Source organism: Dendropsophus ebraccatus, chromosome 1 (genome assembly GCF_027789765.1).
Source record: "Dendropsophus ebraccatus isolate aDenEbr1 chromosome 1, aDenEbr1.pat, whole genome shotgun sequence".
Lineage (NCBI taxonomy): Eukaryota > Metazoa > Chordata > Amphibia > Anura > Hylidae > Dendropsophus > Dendropsophus ebraccatus.
In genome coordinates, this window is record NC_091454.1 from 20,013,576 (window position 1) to 20,037,760 (window position 24,185).

The 24,185-nt window shown below is 45.0% G+C and overlaps 1 protein-coding gene across 2 annotated transcripts in view; it reads right to left on the bottom strand.

The window, feature by feature from the left end:
* Positions 1 to 10: 10 nt before the first annotated feature.
* RIC8B (RIC8 guanine nucleotide exchange factor B) overlaps positions 11 to 24,185 on the bottom strand; it is a 45,268-nt gene continuing 21,093 nt past the window's right edge. The window contains exons 6-10 of one of the 2 annotated variants that reach the window (XM_069968675.1): positions 22,585 to 22,680; positions 21,697 to 21,841; positions 17,409 to 17,553; positions 16,410 to 16,529; positions 11 to 1,558 (exon numbers count right to left, since the gene is read on the bottom strand). In XM_069968675.1, the coding sequence (XP_069824776.1) occupies positions 1,447 to 1,558; positions 16,410 to 16,529; positions 17,409 to 17,553; positions 21,697 to 21,841; positions 22,585 to 22,680 (618 nt within the window). In that variant the 3' untranslated portion in view covers positions 11 to 1,446. Of the gene's footprint in view, positions 1,559 to 5,416; positions 5,758 to 16,409; positions 16,530 to 17,408; positions 17,554 to 21,696; positions 21,842 to 22,584; positions 22,681 to 24,185 lie in introns of those variants that run through there. The other variant, XM_069968683.1, reaches the window with a different exon arrangement.

The following is a 24,185-nucleotide window of genomic DNA, read 5'->3' on the forward strand; positions in this document are numbered from 1 at the left end:
CTAATCAAATGCCGAAAGTTTGGGTTCAGATGGACTCAAGGTTCGCTCATCACTAGTCCTGACATCTTTTGACATGTACCACCTACCTAACCATCGTACACATCAAGTACCCCCCCTATTTGCTGTGGCCTCTATAATAATGCCCCAAGGGTCACACTGTAGACATTGATCAGGAATGAGGACCATGACATATATCAAGGCAGTGATTCTGCCTCCAGATCTCAATCCGATCCATCATCTGTGGGATGTGCTGGAGAAAAAAAATCCCATCCATGAAGGTCGCACCTTACAGTATCTGCTGCCAGATACCACAAGACTTGTGGATTCCAGGTCATAATCAGAGGAACCTCACATTATTAGGTGGTTTTACTGTTATGGCTAATGGTTCAAAATTTATAATAAATATATATATACAGACCCCAGTGTGTAGGATATGCATAGAGCTTTTGAGGCTTAGTGGTCCTGTACTAACATCCCAGTGTAAGCAGACTGACACCAATCCAGGATCGTAGAAGATATATTAATACTGATCGTAAGATCACATCAAATACAGTATTATGTCAATGTGTGGAATATTCTGTAAAGTCTCTCCATCTCGTACGTAAAGGGGTTATCTAGTGTTTCTGCAATTTTTGTATCTCTTCCCTTCCGTAGAGAAACCCCAATCTATTTTCTGAATTTATCACCTGATTAAACAGTGCTGGGCTGCTTCCATTACAGGGCTTGGCTGCCTCTTTATTCATTCACTATAAGTATCAAAGTTAGCTAGATTTGGAAGTCCTATGGCAAATGAAGAGGATGCTGCCCCATTCACAAAGAGGAACAAGGGACCTATATTCTTCTGATCAGTAGGGTCTAAGTAGCCAGACTCTCACAGACAGCACACATAGGTGATAAGTAGTGTTAAGCAAACTTGCCAAACTGTTTGAGTTCGGAAATGTTCTCCGGACTCTCGGCTTTTGACTCCTGGTGACTGGAGAAGTTGGCTGTGCACGTTTTCCTGGCAGGCCTAGGGCAGCATCCAACCTCTCCAAAGGCCAAGCATTTGGAGAATGTTGTCGTACCTGAAAAGTTTGGTAAGTATGCTTGACAGTAGTGATACGATATAAACTTGGAATAACCCATTTAAAGGAACACTCCTAAATAATCTGCCTTCATATGCAGGGGATAGATCCTGGATTAATGGGCATATTTATCATTGAGGATTGTGAATGAGCAAGGTGACCCCCTACTGGAGCTGTAATGGCAGCCACTCATAGTAGTCACCCAGCATTTCCAGAAATAACTTGCAGAGGAGATAAAATTAGGTGCTTGTCCTTTTCCGGGGACATTGGGAATGTAACACAAAAAGAAAAAAAAAATTATAAACCCATATTTCTTAAAATTTGGACATATCAAGAGTATAAATAGCAATCTCTCGTAATAGGAAAACCCGTCGGTGAAGATTCAGTCTGAGTCTGAAGTGTCCGGCTCGGGAATCTGTGTATAGTGGACGGCTTCTTCCAGCAGAGCCATCGTCCCGTCGGGCTTCACTCCCATCGGTTTAATGATATCTTCCCTGAAAGACAAGATAAGAACTATTCAGGGCTGGATAAGAACATAGACGCTGCTTCCTCCATAACCGTGATGTCTAGGAAATAAAGGACAGAGGGGGAATGAGCACAACTCAGGCACAGGGCAAGGCCGGACAAGGTGCAAGGGCTGCATCTGCAACATCTTCAATAGCTTTTGTCTGATTTAAAGAAATAAAAAATATTAAAAAAAAAAAAAAAAACACATTCCCCACACCAGATTTGCAGTCAGCTCCAAGCCAATTGAATAGGAGACTGAGGAGGAACGTTCTGCAGGCACATCCTCTAGTGGTGCTCCAGCCTGGGCCCATTCACTAGGCATTAGCCCGCCCTTTGTCTGCACGGCTTTAATTACAGAGCTGACAATCAGTCTAATCCCTTTAAGGTTCCGGACAGCTCTCCAGTATTAATCCAATTATATCTACCCCACAAGCCTCGGCCTCGCACACCAATCACTACAGATCGATTTACAGGGAATACAGAAGAGAAGGAGAAGTCATGTTATGGCTGCCTCCATCCAGGAGCTATAGGAGGCAGGAGGGACAGGTATATATGGTGGGCTTGACTAAGGAGGTGGTGGAACTTGGTGCATAGTCTGCTTGGTAACAGCTAAAGGAGCACTTGTCCTGTACAGTAATAGGTCTGTATTCACATGCTTCAGAACTCAAATGGTACCTCTGTATTTCAATGAAAATTTACCAAGAAGTAACATTCGAAACGCAAACATTTCTCAGTATTCAAATGTTTTTGCCAACATGGGTTGTAAGTGGTGAGTTTAGCACTGAAGAGGCTTCACATACAGTACTGATAGTACAGTACTGATAGTACTAATAGTACATACAGTACTATTACTGTATATGCACTCCAGCAATCTTATACAGTACAAGATGGGAGATGGTGCACTGACTGTACTATTACTGTATATGCACTCCAGCAGTCTTATACAGTACTGTACAGAATGGGAGATGGTGGTGCACTGGCTGTACTGCTACTGTATATGCACTCCAGCAGTTATTAATTAGCTACTATTAGTACTATTAGTACAGTACTATTAGTACTGTACAGTACTGTATAAGACTGCTGGAGTGCATATACAGTAGCAGTACAGCCAGTGCACCACCATCTCCCATTCTGTACAGTACTGTATAAGACTGCTGGAGTGCATATACAGTAATAGTACAGTCAGTGCACCACCATCTCCCATCTTGTACTGTATAAGACTGCTGGAGTGCATATACAGTAATAGTACAGTCAGTGCACCACCATTTCCCATCTTGTACTGTATAAGACTGCTGGAGTGCATATACAGTAATAGTACAGTCAGTGCACCACCATTTCCCATCTTGTACTGTATAAGATTGCTGGAGTGCATATACAGCACAGTAGTAGTACAGTCAGTGCACCGCCATCTCCCATTCTGTACAGTACTGTATAAGACTTCTGGAGTGCATATACAGTACAGTAGTACAGTTAGTGCACCATCTGCCATCCTGTACTGTATAAGACTACTACTACTGTACATGCACTCCAGCAGTCTTACAGTACAGGATGGGAGATAATGGTGCACTGACTGTACTACTGTACTGTATATGCACTCCAGCATTCTTGTACAGTATTGGATGGGAGATGGTGCACTGACTGTACTACTGTATATGCACTCCAGCAGTCTTATACACTAAAAGATGAGAGATGGTGGTACACTGACTGTACTACTACTGTACTGTATATGCACTCCAGCAGTCTTATACAGTACCAGATGGGAGATTATGGTGCACTGACTGTACTACTGTACTGTATATGCACTCCAGCAATCTTATACAGTACTGTACAGAATGGGAGATGGTGGTGCACTGGCTGTACTACTGTACTGTATATGCACTCCAGCAGTCTTATACAGTACCGGATGGGAGATGATGGTGCACTGACTGTACTACTACTGTACTGTATATGCACTCCAGCAGTCTTATACAGTACCGGATGGGAGATGATGGTGCACTGACTGTATATGCATTCCAGCTTTCTTAGACAGTACAGGATGGCAGATGGTGCACTGACTGCTGGAGTGTATATACAGTACAGTAGTGGTGCTAGTACAGTCAGTGCACCATCATCTCCCATCCAGTACTGTATAAGACTGCTGGAGTGCATATACAGTACAGTAGTACAGCCAGTGCACCACCATCTCCAATTCTGTACAGTACTGTATAAGACTGCTGGAGTGCATATACAGCACAGTAGTAGTACAGTCAGTGCACCATCATCTCCCATCTGGTACTGTATGACTGTACTACTACTGTGCTGTATATGCACTCCAGCAGTCTTATACAGTACTGTACAGAATTGGAGATGGTGGTGCACTGGCTGTACTACTACTGTACTGTATATGCACTCCAGCAGTCTTATACAGTACAGGATGGGAGATGATGGTGCACTGACTGTACTAGCACCACTACTGTACTGTATATACACTCCAGCAGTCAGTGCACCATCTGCCATCCTGTACTGTCTAAGAAAGCTGGAATGCATATACAGTCAGTGCACCATCATCTCCCATCCGGTACTGTATAAGACTGCTGCAGTGCATATACAGAACAGTAGTAGTACAGTCAGTGTACCACCACCATCTCCCATCTGTTACAGTGCTGGGGTGGAGGGGACTCTATACAGTAAAGGATGAGTGGGGAGTTAGTGACTACTGTACTATAATTGCTGGTGTCGTTGAACATTTCTTGTATATAATGTCCTGTACAGTATAGTGCTGTTCTGTAGTGTAGGGATTACACCGGGCACTTATTATTGTAGGCAATACATTGTTTCCTATGGGAAGACACTGCTCGATTCTCAAACTACCTTCCTAAACCAATTAAAGGGAACCTGTCACCCCCGACCCCCCGCTACAGCACCTTATACGTACCTGATCCCGCCGGGTCCAGCTTCCTGATTCGGTCGGGTAACGGAGATATCAGCGCACGCTCACAGAGAATGACTGGCGAGTCCGACGCTCAGTCATTCTCTATGAGCGTTGGACTTATCTAAGGAGCGAGTATGTCGGGCTTCGGGCGCTGATATCTCAGTCACCCAACCGAATCAAGAAGCGGGACCAGGTACGTATAAGGTCGGTAGCCTGTCACCCCAGCATCGGGGGGTGACAGGTCCTCTTTAAGTTTGAGAACAGAGTTACCACTGTATATGGTGTATGCAGGTGCACCTATTCTATAAAATGGGGCAGAAAAACTGTCATCATTCCCTATTATACTAGTGTGAACAAAGCCCTCAGGGTCCTATTAGAAAGTCTGATCATAAACTGTAAACGAGCGTCGATCTGCTAGAACAGCACTTGTTTAGTCAGCAATTAGATGGGTCGACTATCAGGCAGCAAGGGCTGCACGGAAATAGTGGGCGATGTCCATGCAGCCCTTGCCTTAAGTATAATATAATAAAGTATTAAAGGGGTTATCCAGCACTACAAAAACATGGCCACTTTTCCCCCTACTGTTGTCTCCAGTTCAGGTGCAGTTTGCAATTAAGCTCCATTTACTTCAATGGAACTGAGTTTCAAAACCCCACCCAATCTGGAGACAACAGTAGGGGGAAAGTGGCCATGACACCCAAACTGAGGACAGAAGAGGTGCTGTATCTGAAAGAAAGCGGCCATGTTTTTGTAAGACTGGATAACCCCCTCTAAAAAGTTGCAGATTTTCAAACATAATCAACATTTGTGACCACCACACACCAGGTATATACTTGATAAGTCCCCTCCCCCGCCCTCCAGTGTCACGCTCCACCCCCTTGCCCACATACTAGACATAACACGGTATTACTTGGAAGGTTGAACTGATTGTCAAGGCCAATTTTTATTATAGAGAGTAAATGCCATTAAAAATAGAGTGTATAATAAGCTGTTCTTATATACACAGAGTTAAAAGAGGAGTGCCAGAAACACGTCGGAGATTAGGTTAAAAACATTTTTTTTTTTCACTAAAAGCAAAGTTTTCTCTAGAACATGCACGGGACAAGACTGTGTGTGGACCTTGACTGAGGCCCCATCCATACAGCAGCTTCGGGGGAAGGGGGAAGCTGCATCTTGTCTTTTTCACATGAATCCATTGACGTTACTGGCTGCGCTCCACCCGGCATTTACTTCTTAGTTCCTGATTGGTTCGTTTGGCCCCCACCATCTGGAGAACTGCAAATGTCACGCTGGTCAGTCTTATAAATACATTTCCACTATTGGTCACCATGTCATCTAACATTCGGAACCAACTTATTTCCTAATATCTTTATAGTGAGTGGTTAAAGCTCCAAATCTTCTGGTAAATGATGAGTTCCTGACTGCTTCCAGCCACCACTAGAGGGAGCTTAAAGTGACACTGTCACCTCCTTTGTGCATTCTGACATCTCTACACATCTTTAAAGGGTAAATTTAGCGTTTTTCATACCTTATTTTATATATGTCATGGTGCTTGTTCACGTAAAAAGTCATCTTTTATCAACTGCAGATTGTGTTAAGTGGGCGGGGCCTCATGGAATTAGCACCACTTAGTCCCCGCCCACACCACCACAGTTGGTCCCGCCCCCTCACCGGCCATTGGAACAGGCTGGCCGAAAGGTCTAGACCCCACCCCCTTTACGCCGGCCAACCAATGGGCGTCAAGGGGGAGGGGGCCAACTGTGCCGTTGTGAGCGGGCTAAGTGGCGCTAATGCCGCGAGGTCACGCCCACTTAATACAATCTGCAGTTGATAAAAGGACGCTTTTTACTTGAACAAGCACCATGACGTATGATATGAAATAAGGTATGAAAACTGCTAAATTTACCCTTTACACCTGTGTAGGGATGTCAGAATGCACAAAGGGGGTGACAGTATCACTTTAAAGGGGTTTTCCAAGACAAGTAAGAAATTGTAGAGGGATACGACCTCCGTACCCCCCAGCGATCTCTGTATCACCAAATGACCTGTGGCTCTATTCATTCCTATGGAGCTGTCTAAAAGAGCTGAGTGCTGTACTCGGCTCTCTCCAGCGGCACCATTCATCGTCTATGGAGATGCCGGAGAAAGCAGAGTACAGCACTCAGCTCTTTCCAACAACTCCATAGGACTGAATACAGCCACAGGTCACATGCTGTACCTGCGGCTGTATTCAACACATAGAAGCTGCAGGCAGATACGGAAATCGCCGGGGGTACATAGGTTGTACCCCCCAGCGATCTCTTATTTTATTTAGGAATACCCCTTTAAGAGGTGGCAGTTTTATAGGAATTCAATGTATCCAACATCCTTTTTTTCTTTATCTATGTCCAAAAACTAGTTTTCCTCTAAAAGAAGGAAAACGCTCTAGTGCCCCCTATAGGTATCTACCCTTAAAGAAAATGGGGGAGATTTATCAAACATGGTGTAAAGTGAAACTAGCTCAGTTGCCCCTAGCAACCAATCAGATTCCACCTTTCATTCCTCACAGACTCTTTGGGAAATGAGAGGTGGAATCTGATTGGTTGCTAGGGGCAACTGAGCCAGTTTCACTTTACACCATGTTTGATCAATCTACACCAATGTGTCTTTAATGGTGCGTTCACACCTACAGGATCTGCAGCTGATTTTCTGCAGCAGATTTCATTTAAATAACTGAACACAGCATCAAATCTGCTGCAGATCCTGTAGGTGTGAACGCACCCTAAGGGTGCGTTCCCACCTACAGGATCCGCAGCAGATCTGATGGTGCAGATCTGATACTGTGTTCAGTTATTGAAACAAAATCTGCTGCGAATCCGCAGCGGAAAATCAGCTGCGGATCCGGTAAGTGTGAACGTACCCTAAGGGTAGATATGACGACAGTAGATAGAGCTTACAATAGATCCCTTAGGACTGACCTCTTGATCACAGAGGTTACAGAGTATGTGCAATAATAGATCAAGAGGACGGGTCCTGTCCATCGGGCTTGCTGTAAAGCATATCACTTAATGCTCATGTTCCCATGCTGCTGTGGCCAGGATTGTGGAGACCCAATGCTGCTGTGAAACATTTCCAGGATAATGCTCGGCACATGCAGTTGATCGATGGACGCAGTGGTGTCAGTGCACGTGCTGACTCCGCAGCACATCACCAATAAAGTGAATGAGGCTGCAGTTCCCTAAACAGCCAGGTGGTCAGGGGGCTGCTGTGTAGGAACTGTGGGGATCTGATTAACAACATACTCTAGGCCACCGCTTTACATAACTGAAATTCCCCTTTAAATAAGCAAGGACTTCAGCTTCATTGTAAAACTATAACTCCCATCATATCCTGACAGCCTGGGGCTCTTCAATTGGGATACTCTAGTAATATGCCAGTACTTTATGGAATAGGCAATTTCAGCGGATAAAAGGACCTGTCTCTAATGGACCCTGACCTATGGTTATAAACACCATTCTTATCCTGTACATCAGGGATGGGGAAGTTACGGCCCTCCCGCTGTAGCAAAACTACAATTCCCATCATGCCTGGACAGCCAAAGCAGAGCTTTGGCTTGTCCAGGCATGATGGAAATTGTAGTTTTGCTACAGCGGGAGGGCCGAAGCTTCCCCATCCCTGATGTACATTCTATACAACAGTGTTTTGCTACCTGTAAGCTCCCAAGCTGTTGCAAAGCAGTTAAGTACTGGAAGACTGGGGATTTTTTTATCATCTGCTGTATGCCCTGTGGGTAATGGTATATTCTCTCCAGTCTGGACAGCAGGAGAGATTTTTTTGTGGGGATTTTCTCTGCTCTGGACAATTCCTGACATGGACAGAGGTGTTTCAGACTGGAAAGAATACACCGCTTCCTGCAGCTGATAAGTACTGGAATACCAAAGATTTTTCTGTCACTTTGCCACCAGTTGATTTGAAAGATTTTTTTTGCTGGAGTACACCTTTAAATGGGGAAATCCCATTTTATAATGTGGCGATATACCACGCATGATGGGAGTTGTAGGTTATTTAACGGCGCTCTATAGATTATAGACAAGTAATTGCCTTTGTCCTATAGAAGTCGCATTCCTCCACCAGCTTCCAGGTCTCCTTAGAGGAGCCGTCCATTCACCTACAGCCTTAATGAGATACGTACCTGAGAAGTCGCCGTCTTCCGTCGCCGACCTTTCATCCTGACAGCCACAAAGACACCAAAGAGCGCCTCTTCCCATCCACAATTAATGACTGTCTGCCATTCAAAGCCCCTGCTCCCACAAAGCAGAGCCCTTTCCCTATTAATATTTGCTGTTAATTGAAATCTAAATACCAACAATACTTTCTATTTCACGATCTTGTTTTGTCACCCGCTACAAAGAGACGGCCGCGGCGGCGGCGCCCGAACAATTAGCCTGTAATTACGTCTCTGTAATGAGCGGGCCCGCACAGGCCGCCGTCCTCTTATATCCTCCGCTGAATATATTACAGGGCTCCCCCATAATTGGACCCCATTCTTACACTGTAGGATTCCAAGTACCAACAAAAGGTTGGCCGGCAGCGCAAAACCTTAACTAGAAGCCATTGTGATATATAGAAAGCGCCGCATTCACCGCCGCTCACTTATTAAAACTATAGGTGGACGGACAAAAGGAGGAGATGCAAACCCAGGAGAATATGAAATATAATAGCCTGTATACAGCCGACTCTTAAAGGGACAGTTAATGTCTAGGCGGAAAAAAAAAAAAACGGGACAGCGTCAGGGGATGCACCTGCTCTCACATATGCAATGCTAGTGAATGGGAAGATTGAGGAAATAGCCTTTTGCAGTGTTGTAGAAGATTTAAAGGGGAACTAGGATAAAATAAAATGTGTAAACCCTTTAGCCAAAAAAAGCACCACTAGGTTTAAGCTATTCCCTATCTTTATGCCATACGGCTGAGTAGTCCTAGCTGGGACTTATTCTCGCAAGTTGTTTTGTGCCTGTACAGCATACCATTGGAGTCTCCATACATCACTATATCTCGCTACCTACTTTTCTTGTCTCTGGATGACATTCCACTGTTATATACTCCTGTATTTTGTGTGTATCACTGTAAACCTTAAATTTTTTTTTTTTTTTTAAAACAGCACCACTCTTTTCCTCAGTTTGTGTGTGGTATTGCAGCTCAGTTCCATTAAAATGAATAGAGCAGAGTTGTAATACCACACACAACCCGAGGACAAAAAGTGGTGCTAATTCTTTAGGAAAACAGCCATGTTTTCCTCTTTCTGGATAACCCCTTTAAATGGCCACCATCAGTGAATGACAGACTGTGCCTTCATCTGAATGTCCATAGGATCTGTACGGTCCATGAAAGGTAAATCAAGGCTTCCCTCATCACCCCAGCAGCACTTTAAAGGGGTTATTGTTGCAAGTATATACCGTATATAGAAAATAATAAAAGAGCCTATGCTTACCTCTCCACACTCCTACTCTAAGAAAAAGAGGAAATGACCTCCTACAGAGTCTTCGGATCCTACGTTGAATGCTCCAGTCTCAGCATAGACAGCCCTTTCAGCCACTCACTTACTATAGTGCTGGGGCAGTGATTGGCTGACTGGACTCTCACTGCAGAGTACAGTCTGTCTTGGAGGTGGAGGCAGGCGCATTCAGCAGGGAACCTGAAGATGCCGCAGGAGGACACTGGGGGAGCGCAGAGAAGTAAGCATTAGTGATGCACGATGCACCGAAATATCGATACTAATATCGATATTCAGGGCAAAAAAAACGTTCAGTACCAGGATTTCCTGGTATCGATACTTTATGTTAAGATGTGCAATAGCGCAGCTTGACAGAGTATAGTGCAGAGAACACGGCCGGCGGCTATCTGAGCGCCGGCCGTGTTCTCTGTGTGCTCCCCCACCCCCTGCGTGGCTCACCAACTCCTTCTCCATGCTGCCCGGTCCCGGTGTCATCTCTCTCCCCCGCGCTGCTCACCAACTCACCAGCTTCTGCTCCATCTCCATGCTGCCCGGTCAAGCAGGTCAGTGAGCCAGCGTGCCACAGCACATGTGTCACGGCCGGGGGTTGACCCCACACTACCCACTGGCCGAACCCTGTTCTGCAGCCAGCGGGGTCCGTCCGGGTATGGCATGCCGTTGCCACTATGAAGCGGTATTCATACTGGGCTGTGCTCCGTTGTGACTCCCGGCCCCCGCACACAGGCCGCAGCCTCCTCACTACGGGACAATCTCTAAAGCAATCGGCTACTGTGTACGGAGCGGCTCGGATGCTGCTGACACTTCCCAGCGGCATCTACACAGTTACACCGGCTATTTAACCGTGTAGATGTCGCTGTGTCAGCAGCATCCGAGCAGCTCCGTACGCAGCAGCCGATGGCTTTAGAGATTGTCCTGTAGTGAGGAGGCTGCGGCCTGTGTGCGGGGGCCGGGAGTCACAGCGGAGGGGGGAGGGAGGGGGGACTGACGCCGGGACCGGGCAGCATGGAGCAGGAGGTGAAGGTTCTGCTCCACTACAACTATTACTATCCCCAATGTACTATACTAGTGCTGGGTCAGCACTAGTATAGTATGTTGGGGACAGTAGTTGTATGGCTAACACAACACTAGTATAGCATGTTGGGGGTAGTAGTTGTATAGCTGCGTGTCAGCCATACAACTACTATCCCCAATATACTATACTAATGTTATGTGTCAGCCATACAAGTACCCACAACATACTATACTGTGCATCTGCCTTACTACTACCCCCAACCTACTATACTGTGCATCTGCCATACTACTACTACTACCCCCAACCTACTATACTGTGCATCTGCCATACTACTACCCCCGACCTACTATACTGCGTGTCAGCCATACAACTACTACCCCCAACCTACTATACTGCGTGTCAGCCATACAACTACTACCCCCAACCTACTATACTGCGTGTCAGCCATACAACTACTACCCCCAACATACTATACTGCGTGTCAGCCAAACAACTACTACCCCCAACCTACTATACTGCGTTTCAGCCATACAACTACTCCCCCAACCTACTATACTGCGTGTCAGCCATACAACTACTACCCCCAACCTACTATACTGCGTGTCAGCCATACAACTACTACCCCCAACATACTATACTGCTTGTCAGCCATACAACTACTACCCCCGACCTACTATACTGCTTGTCAGCCATACAACTACTACCCCTGACCTACTATACTGCGTGTCAGCCATACTACCTTCCCAATCTCGCACAGTAAACAGTGTTCAAAGCTGCAAATCATTGCGCACTAAAAAAAGACTCGAAAAAACTACAAAATACTAAACTTTTGTAACATTTGTACAGTGTAAGTTGTAAATTAAAATGAAAATACAGTCATACCTTGGTTTAAGAGTAACTTGGTTTAAGAGCGTTTTGGTTTAAGAGCTCACAGTTTTTCAAAATTATGACTTGGTTTAAGAGCATTGCTTTGGTTTAAGAGCTCCATGTTCTGGGTGGGAGGGGGAGTGGGGGAGGGGCATGGTCTGCATAGCGGGGTCTACAGCCCTGTACTCTGACCCAGGAAGTCTCCCTCACCTTCCAAATCATAGCAGATCCACTTCAGGCTGGGGCTTGCATCAGGGGACAGGACTGTGGAGGTAATCTCTCCATAGCTGTAACCCCTCTCTCCCCGGACAGAGAGTGCTGCATGTATGTGCCCACATCTGTCCTGCTCATTCCTTCATGCTCCCTGCAGTCTCTGTCCGCCCTTGTGTTTCCCATCCTCTCCATTACTGTACAGTAACTCATATCACATATGCTGCTGTTTCTAGATGTTTGTTTCATTTGTTTTACATGTTATTCAGAATGATAAATATTTATTTTTGGGGTGTGGAACCAATTGTCTGCATTTCTGTGATTTCCTATGGGAAAATTTGCTTTGGTTAAAGAGTGGATTTGGATTACAAGCGCTGCCCCGGGACCAATTATGCTCGTAATTCAAGGCACCACTGTATATTGTACCATTGTAATAGTACCGACCTGAAGAATATAGATAACCTGTCAGCTATATTACATAGTGAACATTGGGGAGCGTTATATCTGAAGTTGGGGGGGCGCATTATATTGAATCATTATATGGGGGGGCCTTATACGCCAAGTATCGAAATGGTATTGAGTATCAAAATAAAAAAGTTGGTATTGGTATCGTGACATCTCTAGTAAGCATAGGCTCGTTATTGTTTTCTATATACAGTTTTCTCTAACCAGATAATCCAGTTAATGTATCCCTTTCCTTGCTGCTGCTGTTTATTTTCTCCTTGCTCATAGCACATTGCAATGCCAGTGCATCCGTAACCCCTTCTCACCCCACATGCCATATCTTATGTAAAGTACATGAGTAAATAGTAACAATGGTCCATTCAAGCAGTTTAAGTATCCTTAGTGATATATAGCTATACTGCTGAATACCTGGTAGGTTTGTGATGTGGTATAGTATCCTCGATTCTTCTGTATCTGTTCAGCAGTTGTAGGTGTTGAGGTGTCTGGTTGGGAGCAGGCCCCAGGTGCTGGCTCCACTACTACCAACTCTCGGCATACGGTGAGTAATCCAATAGTTTTCCACGGCGTAGCAGTGACGTTACTGTAGTAGTTGCCGTAGTTCATGCGGGTCAAACATCTAACAAGTTTCAGCGATCAGCGGTCGCCCTCATCACAGATAATTTTGGCCTTTTATGCAGCTTATTCCAGCTTGCTGATCGCTGAAACATGTTAGATGTTTGACCTGCATGAACTACGGCAACTGCCACAAGGACGTCACTGCTACGCCGTGGACAGGGTCGATTCTAGCTTTTCTGCCGCCTGAGGCGAGAACTGACAAAGCGCCCCCCCATAACCAGTCAGTTTTACCATAGGGCGAATGGCGTAAATGCAAAACTCCCCGAAATCAAAACAAATACCTTTTTTTTTTTCAATTTGACAGCGAAAATGATTTTTTTCCGGTTTCGCTGCATATTTTATAGAAAAATAATGCCGGTCATTGCAAAGTACAATTGGTTTTGCAAAAAATAAGCGCTCATATAAGTCTCTAGGTGAAAAAAATGCAAGCGCTATGGACTTTTAAACATAAAATGGAAAAAGCAAAAGTGCAAAAACGAAAATTGGCTTTGACCTTAAGGGGTTAAGCACACACTGTAGCGCTTTAAGTGTATACACATTTTTGGCGTATTTTAACTATTAGGAGGGACCACGGAATCCCTTGCTACACTTTAGCAGCATAACAGTTGGCTTTCTTCTAAGTACAGCGCCGTGTATATGATTGGTTTTTTGTTTTTTTTTAGAAACTACTTTTTTTAAAGCAACATTTTATCTATAGGATTATAGTAAGCATTAAAATCACCTTCACAGCACTTGCCTAGAAAGCACTGGGGGCCTTGGCCCCAGCAATCCAGAGATTGGTGAATTAAAAACACAGCGCCACACCTGTCTATAGGTTGTAAGCGGTATTGCAGCCCCCCCCCAAAAAAAAAAATGTGGACACGTGTGGCACATTTTCAGAAATAAACAAGTCCTGTTCCCCCCCCCCCCCCCCCCCTCTGGCCTATAGACCAACTTACTGCTACAGGTTCTGGAATAAAAATCATGGGATGATACGGAATGACATGGCCTGGGTGCTAAGCTTCTGACTAACAAAAAGGGGCAGGGAAGGGCAGGGAAGCACCCTCTATGACAACTATACAACATAGGGGGTTGTGGTAATAAATCAACCCCCTTAAAAGGGGTACTCCGAAAATCTTTGTTTCAAATCAACTGGTTTCAGTTAATTTTAAAATCTCCAGTCTTCCAGTACTTCTCAGATGCTTTATGTCCTGCAGGAAGTGGTGTATTCTCTCCAGTATGACACAGTGCTCTCTGCTGCCACCTCTGTCCATGTCAGGAACTGTCCAGAGCAATAAATTCCTATAGAAAACCTTTCCTTTTGTGGACAGTTCCTGACATGGACAGAGGTGGCAGCAGAGAGCACTGTGTCAGACTGGAAAGAATATACCACTTCCTGCAGGACATACAGTAGCTGGAAGATAAAGAAATAGAAATCAAGGAAACCAGTTGACGTGAAAGAATTTTTTTTAATTTTTATTGCTGGAGTACCCCTTTAAGAGTATCATCAAGTATAAACCTGTATGTACAGTATTATAAGACATTGGCTCCTGGCTATACAGAGACACGGCCATTGGCAGTACATGTTCATCTGCACTGCATACGAATGGTTGTGTAGAAAAATGGGTACGGCAGCCAAAAGATTATGAGGCTTATGGCTACGTCAACATATGTCAGCGGTGGGAGTTTTTCCAGCTTTTTGGTTCCAAAATAAGTAAGGTATTAAAAGAGTACTTGTCACTTTAAAAAACTTTAAACGTGTTGTAGAGATAGTTTTGATCGGTCAGAGGTGGGGTGCTCAGACCCTAACTGATTCTTAGAGTAAACCAGGAGAAGAGCAGCCTAAGGGCCCTATTCCACCGGACGATTATCGTTTGCATAATCGTTAACGATCTCAAACGACCGCTATTGCGAAAGACCTGAAAACGTTCACTCATTTCCACGGAACGATGATCTTTACTTATGATCGTAATTTCGATAGTTTTCTCTTCGCTATTTATTCGCTATTGCGTTCGCATCTATTGCGAACAACCGGACGATGTCTTATTCAATGCGAACATTTTGCGAACGTTTTGCGAACAAGCAACAATAAAAATAGGTCCAGGTCTTATATAGCGATCAACGATTTCTCGTTCGGTCGTTAACTGCATTTCAACCGAACGATTATCGTTTAGATTCGAACGATTTAACGATAATCTGAACGATAATCGTCCGGTGGAATAGGGCCCTTAGTGCGCTCTCTCTCCCCAATATAAACTTACAATCAGTGTAATATAACTACACTGGACCAAGCAGAGAAGAACAGAGGTAAGTACTTCTCCCTGCTCTGTGTGCACAACCGAGACATCCAATCACAGGTCATGGACTCAGGAGAAGACGCGTTTCTCCCAGCTTGTTCTAGGGGTCAGGGATGCGCGGACCGCTGAACTTGATCCCGGGTGCATAATTGTGATCCCGGAAATATGCGGCCAGGATATTCCAGATAGATTCCCTGGAATATCCTGGCCGCATATTCCTGGCATCACGATCACCAAAAGTCCGGCGGTCCGCGCATCTCTAGTCAGGGTCTGAACGCTCAAATCCTGACCAAACATTTGACATTTTAAATCTTATATGACCTTATACACGGATGACAGTGTCTGGCTATAACTTCATGATCGGTGGCAGGTACCACAGTGCCCCATCCCTACCGGAGCCCTGCAGGTAAGGACTATGAATAGGACTTTGGCCCTGAACCAGCATTCTCCGCATCAGTAAGGGTCCCAGAGGTCAAACAATATGCCGTCACTTAAAGGGGAACTGTCGAAAATGTTTTTCTTAGAAAAATGTACTGGTGTATAAAAAGTTAAATAGATTGGTAATTAGTTTTTTTATTTTTAAACCTCAAGTCTTCCATTCCTTATCAGCCTCTATGTCCTGCAGGAAGTGGTATATTCTTTCAAGTCTGACAGTGCTCTCTGCTGCCACCTCTGTCCATGTCAGGAACTGTCCAGAGCAGAAGCAAATCCCCATATAAAACCTCTCTTTCTCTGGACAGTTCCTGACATGGACAGAGGTGGCAGCAGAGAGCACTGTGTCAGACTGGAGAGAATCCATCACTTCCTGCAGGGCATACTGCAGCTGATAAGTATGGGAAAAGTTGAGTTTTTTTTTTTTTAAATAGAAGTGAATTACAAGTCTATATATAACCTTCTGACACCAGTTGATTTGAAAGAAAAAAAAAAAAAAAAAAAAAAAAAAAGTTCCCCTTTAAGGCATCCACAGTATATTTCTAGGTCATCAGTACCTGGAAAGTTTGTCAAACATGTTGACAAGTTTCATCGCCTCGTATTCCTTCTGTTCCTCTGTCATTTCATCTATAGGATTTGGCAGTGGCTCTTCCACATGACCGGTTATTAGATTTATGCTGAAAGACAGAAATGGATTTTAGTATTAGGACCTTTCACAATTCTATAGACTCCAATAACCTGCTCTGAATTTTTTTCCCTAACATACAAGATAGCAGCATCAGAGGACCACAAGGCTGTACACTATACACCAGTGGCGGGTCTTGCACTCCTGCAAGGGGTTATCCAAGAATAGAAAAAGCACAGCTACTTTATTTTAAAAAAAACAGCGCCACCCCTGTACTGAGGTCGTGCGTGGTATTACAGTTTAGCTCCATTGACTTTAACAGAACTGATATACAAAAGTACAACCCAACTGGAGACAAGAGTGGTGCTGTTTCTTGTAGAAAGTGGATGTTTTTCTAAGCCTGGATAACAGCCGCCCTTTAAATCTATATGTACACCATTGACCTAGAATAACCTTCATGATCTACAGGTAATAGGATTATGTAAGGTTATTTCCTCGCTGGCACGCTTAGAAAAGGTGACAGCTGAATGTTGGCATTATGTACCATCTCTGGCAGGGTGGTGGGTATCCGGACCTGTATGAATTACTACGATCTAAGAGACGCCCTCAGTCCCACCGCTTCCAGAAATATCAAATAAAAGGGACGTATGTACAAGCAGCAGCTAGAGACAGGCAAGAAGTTTTCTTATAAGGAGTCATTGTATTCCAATACAGCCAAGCTGACAGCTTCTAGAGCAGGGGTGGGGAACCTTCGGCCCTCCAACTGTTGCAAAACTACAATCCCAATCATGCCTGGACAGCCAAAGCGAAGCTTTGGCTGTCCGAGCATGATGGGAGTTGTAGTTTTGCAACAGCTGGAGAGCCGAAGGTTCCCCATGTCTGTTCTAAAGATTAGTAGGTAGTAGAGATCGATAGATAAATAGATCCTTACTTTGGTTTTGCCTTGATGTATTCTTCAGTGTCTGTATCCTCATCATCAGAGTACCAGCGATCGCCTCTCCCGCCGGCCAGGAGACCTCTAGCAGCAAGGAGGCCGGCAGCATTTCCATAGCCCGTATACTTCAGCAGGTTATCCACTGTCAAGGTAACAACAAGTCAGCACAAGCATTACATATACTTACATACAATACATTTTTTATTTTAAATAAATAAATATTGGTTTATGAGCTCCCTGTACTGGGTGGGAGGGGGAGTGGGGGAGAGGCATGGTCTGAATAGCGGGGTCTACAGCTCTGTACTCTGACCCAGGAAGTCTCCCTCACCTTCCAAATAATAGCAGATCCACTTCAGGCTGGGGCTTACATCAGGGGACAGGACTGTGGGGGTAATCTCTCCATAGCTGTAACCCCTCTCTCCCCGGACAGAGCGCTGCATGTATGTGCACTCATCTGCCCTTTGGTTTAAGAGTGGATTTGGTTTACAAGCAAAGTCCCACAACCAATTATGCTCGTAATCCAAGGCACCACTATATGTATGCAATATATAAATTTTTTATTATATAAATATATTATTTCCCCCCCCCAAACTTAAGACTCCTCTCTCCTATTCACAAAATAAGGAATAAGTGGAAGACCAGGGGGGGGCCTCCGGCAATCTTAAAGGAGAAGTCCAGCAATTTTTTTTTTATTACAGTATTGAATTGCCCCCCAAAAGTTATACAAATCACCAATTTACACTTATTATGGGAAATGCTTATCAAGTGCTTTTTTTCCCTGCACTTACTACTGCATCAAGGCTTCACTTCCTGGATAACATGGTGATGTCACTTCCTGGATAACATGGTGATGTCACTTCCCGACTCCCAGAGCTGTGCGGGCTGTGGCTGCTGGAGAGGATGATGGCAGAGGGATGCTCAGTGTCCCTCCAGTGCCATGTGTCCCTCAGTGTCCCTCTGCCATCATCCTCTCCAGCAGCCACAGCCCTGGGAGTCGGGTCGTGACATCACCATTTTATCCAGGAAGTGACATCACCATGTTATCCGGGAAGTGAAGTCTTGATGCAGTAGTAAGTGCAGGGAAAAAAGCACTTTATAAGCATTTCCCGTAATAAGTGTATATTGGGGATTTGTATAACTTTGGGGGGCAATACAATACTTTAATAAAAATTTTCACCTGACTTCTCCTTTAAGGTCCCTTTAGACTTCTGATGGTGAAAGCTGAAGCTGAACCTGAAGACCACAAATTAAAGGACAAGTGCCATGAAAAACTTTTTCCCAGTAATTGAAGCACATTACAAAGTTATATAACTCTATAATATGCTTCAATCACCTATCTGCCTCCCTTCCCTGTCTTTTCCCCCCTCCACCCCCCACCAGGAAGTGTCCTGACTCACACAGACCTAATGACTGCCACCAAGCTCTTCTCTCAGCTCCTTCTCCTGTTACACTAGCCTCCCCCGCCTTGTCAGGTGACAGGCTTGCTCAGCTCCCATTGGCTGAACAACTGCAAGCCATCACTTGTCACATCTCACTTGCTTATCTTCCCTCAGACTGACTCCGGCACATAGGCAGCTCCCCCCTCCCCTCATACCCTCTCTCCCCCTCCCCTCATACCCTCTCTCCTGCTGCCGTGGACTCAGTGAAGGAGTCATGTCACTAGAGAAGATAAGCTGAGCAAGCAGAGTCACCTGACAAGGAGGGGGAGGGGGAGGCTGGTGTAACAGGAGCTAGAGCAGCCCTCCTGCTGATGACTCACAAGAAGGAGCTGCCTGGTGACGGTGACGACAGTAATCAGGTCTGTGTGAGTTTAGTGCACTTCCTGGTGGGGGGTGGAGGGGGGAAAAGACAGGGAAGGGAGGCAGATAGGTGATTGAAGCCCATTACAGAGTTATATAACTTTGTAATATGCTTCAATTACTGGGAAAGTTTTTCATGGCACTTGTCCTTTAATATCCCACTCTTTTCCACCCTTTCCAATTGCACATTGTTATGACTTATTTAAGCGCTCATTTAGCGAAATATATACTAATATATATATATTTTATTTTTTTAAGCAATGAGCATTTAGACGAAAGGATGCATTGCTACGAAAAATCGCTGATAAGATCGATAATATAATACTGATCCCTGCGAACGAGCATTTACTCTGATAGACTAGCAAATGGTTAACAGTAATTTTAAAGTGACAATGCCCCCCCTTTTTGCATTCTGACTTCTCTACACAGGTGTAAAGGGTAAATTTAGCAGTTTTTATACCTTATTTTAGATCATACGTAAAAAAAAAAAAATGATCTTTTATCATCTGCAGACTGTGCCAAGTAAGCAGGGCGTCACGTCAAAAGCGCCACTTAGCCCGCCGACAGCATCACCCTTGGCCCTGTCCCTCCATAGTTGTCACCACATAGGCCCCGCCCCCTCGATGCCCATTGGTATGGGCCGACCTAGAGGGGGTGGGGCCTAGACCTTTAGGCCAGCCTGTTCCAATGGTCGGTGAGGGGGTGGGGCCTATATACCGATGACGTCACGGAGGGGCTGGGCCAACAGTGGCACAGTAGCACAAGCTGCAGAAGATAAAAGATCACTTTTTACTTGAACAAGCACCATGATGTATGTATAAAATAAGGTATGAAAACCACTAAATTTACCCTTTAATCCTGTGTAGAGAAGTCATAATGCAAAAAGGGGGTGACAGTGTCACTTTAAGGTTAGCTCAAAAGATGCGATTTTTTTCGTTAGTCGTTTGAATGTTAGCACGTTTACGCCAGAAGATTATCGCTCAAATGTGAACTATTAAACGCTTTAGATATAACGCTTTATTACACAATAATCGGCCAGTGTAAAAATCCCCTTAGAAGCAGCAATATGCATCGACTTAGACTGATGTGTGACAAGATCCAAGGTATCCCCCAAGATACAGACTAATAGAGGGGTACACAGGAAGGTTTTAGGGTTTACAGTTTGTTTTTTTATTCCTGATAGATGGTGGCCATTGTCCAGAAAGGAGTCAGTCCTCATCGGCAATATGCAATAGAAAAAAAGCAAGTAGAGCTGCAGTAACTTATACTACAGTCACTTAAGGGGTAGTTCACAAAAAAAAAATGTTCTTTCAAATCAACTGGTGCCAGAGATTTAAAATTTACTTCTATTAAAAAATTCTAGTCCTCCAGTACTTAGCTGCTGTATGTCCTGCGGGAAGTGGTGTATTCTTTCCAGTCTGATGAGCAGGCAATGTTTTTTTGTTTTTTTTTATGGGGATTTGCTATTGCTTTGGACACTTCCTGACATGCACAAATGTGGCAGCAGAGAGCACTGTGTCAGACTGGAGAGAATACACCACTTCCTGCAGGACATCCAGCAGCTGATGAGTATTGGAAGACTGGAGATTTTTAAATAGATGTAATTTACAAATCTGTATAACTTTCTGACACTATTTGATTGGAAAACCATTATTTTTTAAGACAAATTAAAAATCTCTTTTTGGCACCAGTTGATTTGAAAGAAAAAATATTTTGATGGACAACCCCTTTAAGGGGTATTCTTTTGAATTACTATCAGGGCACAAGTATGTCAGACACATTTTGGGCAGATGAATGCAATGAATATATTATAGGTGTCATTCATCTGACTCACCACCATGTAATACTACTTCTCCTATAGTAGCCTGACTGACTGGGGCATCCCCTAGTAATCAGCTAGAAGCAAGACCAGCTGATCACTGTGGTGACCCTAAACTGGCATTTCTACGGCCAGCTTGAAGGGATTGAGACAAGCCCTTTAAAAGGGGTACTCCGGCGGGGGGGCTTTTTTCCAATATGGCCGGGGAGGAGGTGGCTGGGGGTAATGGCGTCCACTCACCTCCCCAGTTCCAGCGCTCCGGTTCCTGCTGCCCGGCTGCTTCCTGGTCTCTGACTGCTCGAGATGTGATGTTTCAAGTCCGCTCAGCCAGTCAGTGATGGAGGTGGGATCCCGCCTCCATCACTGACTGGCTGAGCGGTCTTGAAACGTCACGTCTCGAGCAGTCAGACCAGGAAGTGGCCAGGCAGCAGGGACCATAGCGCAGCGATACGGGACCCGCCGCTGGGACCGGGGAGGTGAGTGGACGTCGTTGCCCTCAGCCACCTCCTCCACAGCCAGATCGGAAAAAAGCCCCCCCGGCCGGAGTACCCCTTTAAGCCGACCATAGGAAAGTCCCAAATGTCACATTACTCCATTAACGTGCACCTTCAGCCCAACAGAGCATGCATGACATCAGCATACCATATGCCAAGCATGGGTTATTTACCTCTTTCCTTGCACAGGACGAATAAGAATTCGGCAGCAATCTGCTTGACCCCTAAATCCACATGGGTCATTAGTCGCACCAATTTGTTCCTTACAGTCGTCCCCACTTCTGGCCGGTTGGATACATCCCTTAGCGGTGGGAGAACCTGCATGAAAGTGAAGGAAATACATCTATTAAAAGGAGAAGTTTGGCAAAATTTTTTATTCAAGTATTGTATTCCCCCTCAAAAGTTATACAAATCCCCAATATACACTTATTATGGGAAATCGTTAAAGTGCTTTTTTTTTTTACCCTGCACTTACTACTGCATCAAGGCTTCACCTCCTGGATAACCTGGTGATGTCACCACCTGGATAACCTGGTGATGTCACGACCCAACTCCCAGAGCTGTGCGGGCTGTGGCTGCTGGAGAGAATGATGGCAGAGGGATGCTCAGTGTCCCTCCAGTGCCCTGTGTCCCTCAACCATTATCCTCTCCGGCAGCCATAACTCTGGGAGTCGAGTCGTGACATCACCATGTTATCCAGGAAGTGACATCACCATTTTATCCAGGAAGTGAAGCCATGATGCAGTAGTAAGTGCTGTAAGTCCTGTAATAAGTGTATATCGGTGATTTGTATAACTTCTGGGGGGGAGATTTAAATGGGCATCTCTCAATCTGGAGGACCCAACATGTATCTGCCTAAATGAAAACCATGTAATGTTCAATTTTGCCTGTAGGGAATCTGAAGGCTTCCTTTGAGATCTAAGCAGGAGAAATTTCCATGATCTAATATAAAGGGCAAAAAAAAACTTCTTCCTTGGAAGGACTTCAAATTATAATAGGACATCATAGTCCCAGAATAGAGGTTTCCGGCAGTATACGATGGCTACACTGGGCGACGTTACCTCGGCTTTGATGTACTTCCGGATGTGTCGGTGCGCTCTGGAACATTCGGTGAGTAAGCTGAGGACGGGAGTGAGGCCTTCTCTGTAGCTGCATCCCTGAGATAAGGAGGGAAGGAGGAGAGAACAGTGTGATGCTGAGCAGACCGAGGATAAACAGGATAGAAAGAAGTAAATTAACTTACAACCAGCGACACAATGATAAACGGCAGCCAGACACAGGATCCCCGGCTCCACACACAAACTACATCATCAATTATATCAGGACACACAGCAGGATAGCCCCACTAATACACATACGGCACGCCATGTTATCTCATAGTCACACGCAATATACACATGGCCATACATGGGGGAGATGCAGGATTACATATGCAATAATAGCAAAAATATCTGATCACACAAGCGCCATAAACTGGATTTCCCATTGCTTTCAATGGGTAAAGTGCAATGCCTAATTTTGCCTGTGGTGGCACTGTGGAGAAACTGAGTGCTTGATTTATCACAGGGACTTCATCTTCTATGATCGTCTTAAAGGGAACCTGTCGTCACTTTAATTATGCCTAAATCATGAATAATGGAGGCAGCCCACTCCAGATTTTTCCTGCCATGACAGCTTTAATGAAAAGCTCTCTCCCAGTTTAGGTATAGAGCCAGATGATGTCAGTGGAGAGAAAGATTGGGTGTGACGTCATCTGTTTTGTTTCTGGAGGGATAAGCCAGTGCTAGAGCTGTTCCCCATAGGAAACAATCCTGTGCCACGCTGAACATTCATGAGTATGAGGATGTTGGCAGAGATGTCAGTTTGTTGAATGATCGCCCGGCCAATTAATAAAGACTTACAAGCACCTAAAGGGGTACTCTGCAATCAGAAGCCGGGCCCTCACAGTTAATGACAGGTTGCACCGATCACGCTGCCTGTCTTTCACCCCTAAACGGCACAATAGCGGCATTTAAGTGTAAGCTGCTCCTGTCACTCACGCCGTTTAAGGGGTTAATGACAGGCTGCAGCGTGATCGGTACAGCCTGTGATTAACCCGGGGGCCCGGGGGACTTCTAGTATATGAACACTGATCTCTCATAGAGATCTATGCTGTATAGAATATACAGCATAGATCGATGAGATCAGTGTTCTATTGCTTTTGGCTGCTGCAGCCAAAAGCAATAGAATGCAGAGCCAGGATCAGCTCCATTGCGGCGCAGACCCGGGCCGGCACCAGACGCGGAGATCGCTCCTCTAGACCACCAGGGAACAGCTGCAGTAAGTTTTCAGATGCAGCTGTCCACTTTGACAGCTGCATCTTAAGACTTAATTAGCAGGCATGTCGACCGGACCGGGACCGCGGCAATTCAGAGCGGGGTTGCCAAGCGGCCCCGCTTTGAACTGCCCCCACCTGCGCAAGGACGTATAGTTACGTCCTTGTGCGGGAAGGGGTCCAGTACCCCAAAGGCCCTCCCCAAATTAGGATTAAAATCACCCCCATATCCCATAGTATAAATAAAACATATAAAAATAATTAAACATTATATACAGTAGCATGCGTAATTGCCCGATCTGTTAAAATATAACAATCGCCATCGCGAACGGCGTAAACAAAAAAAGA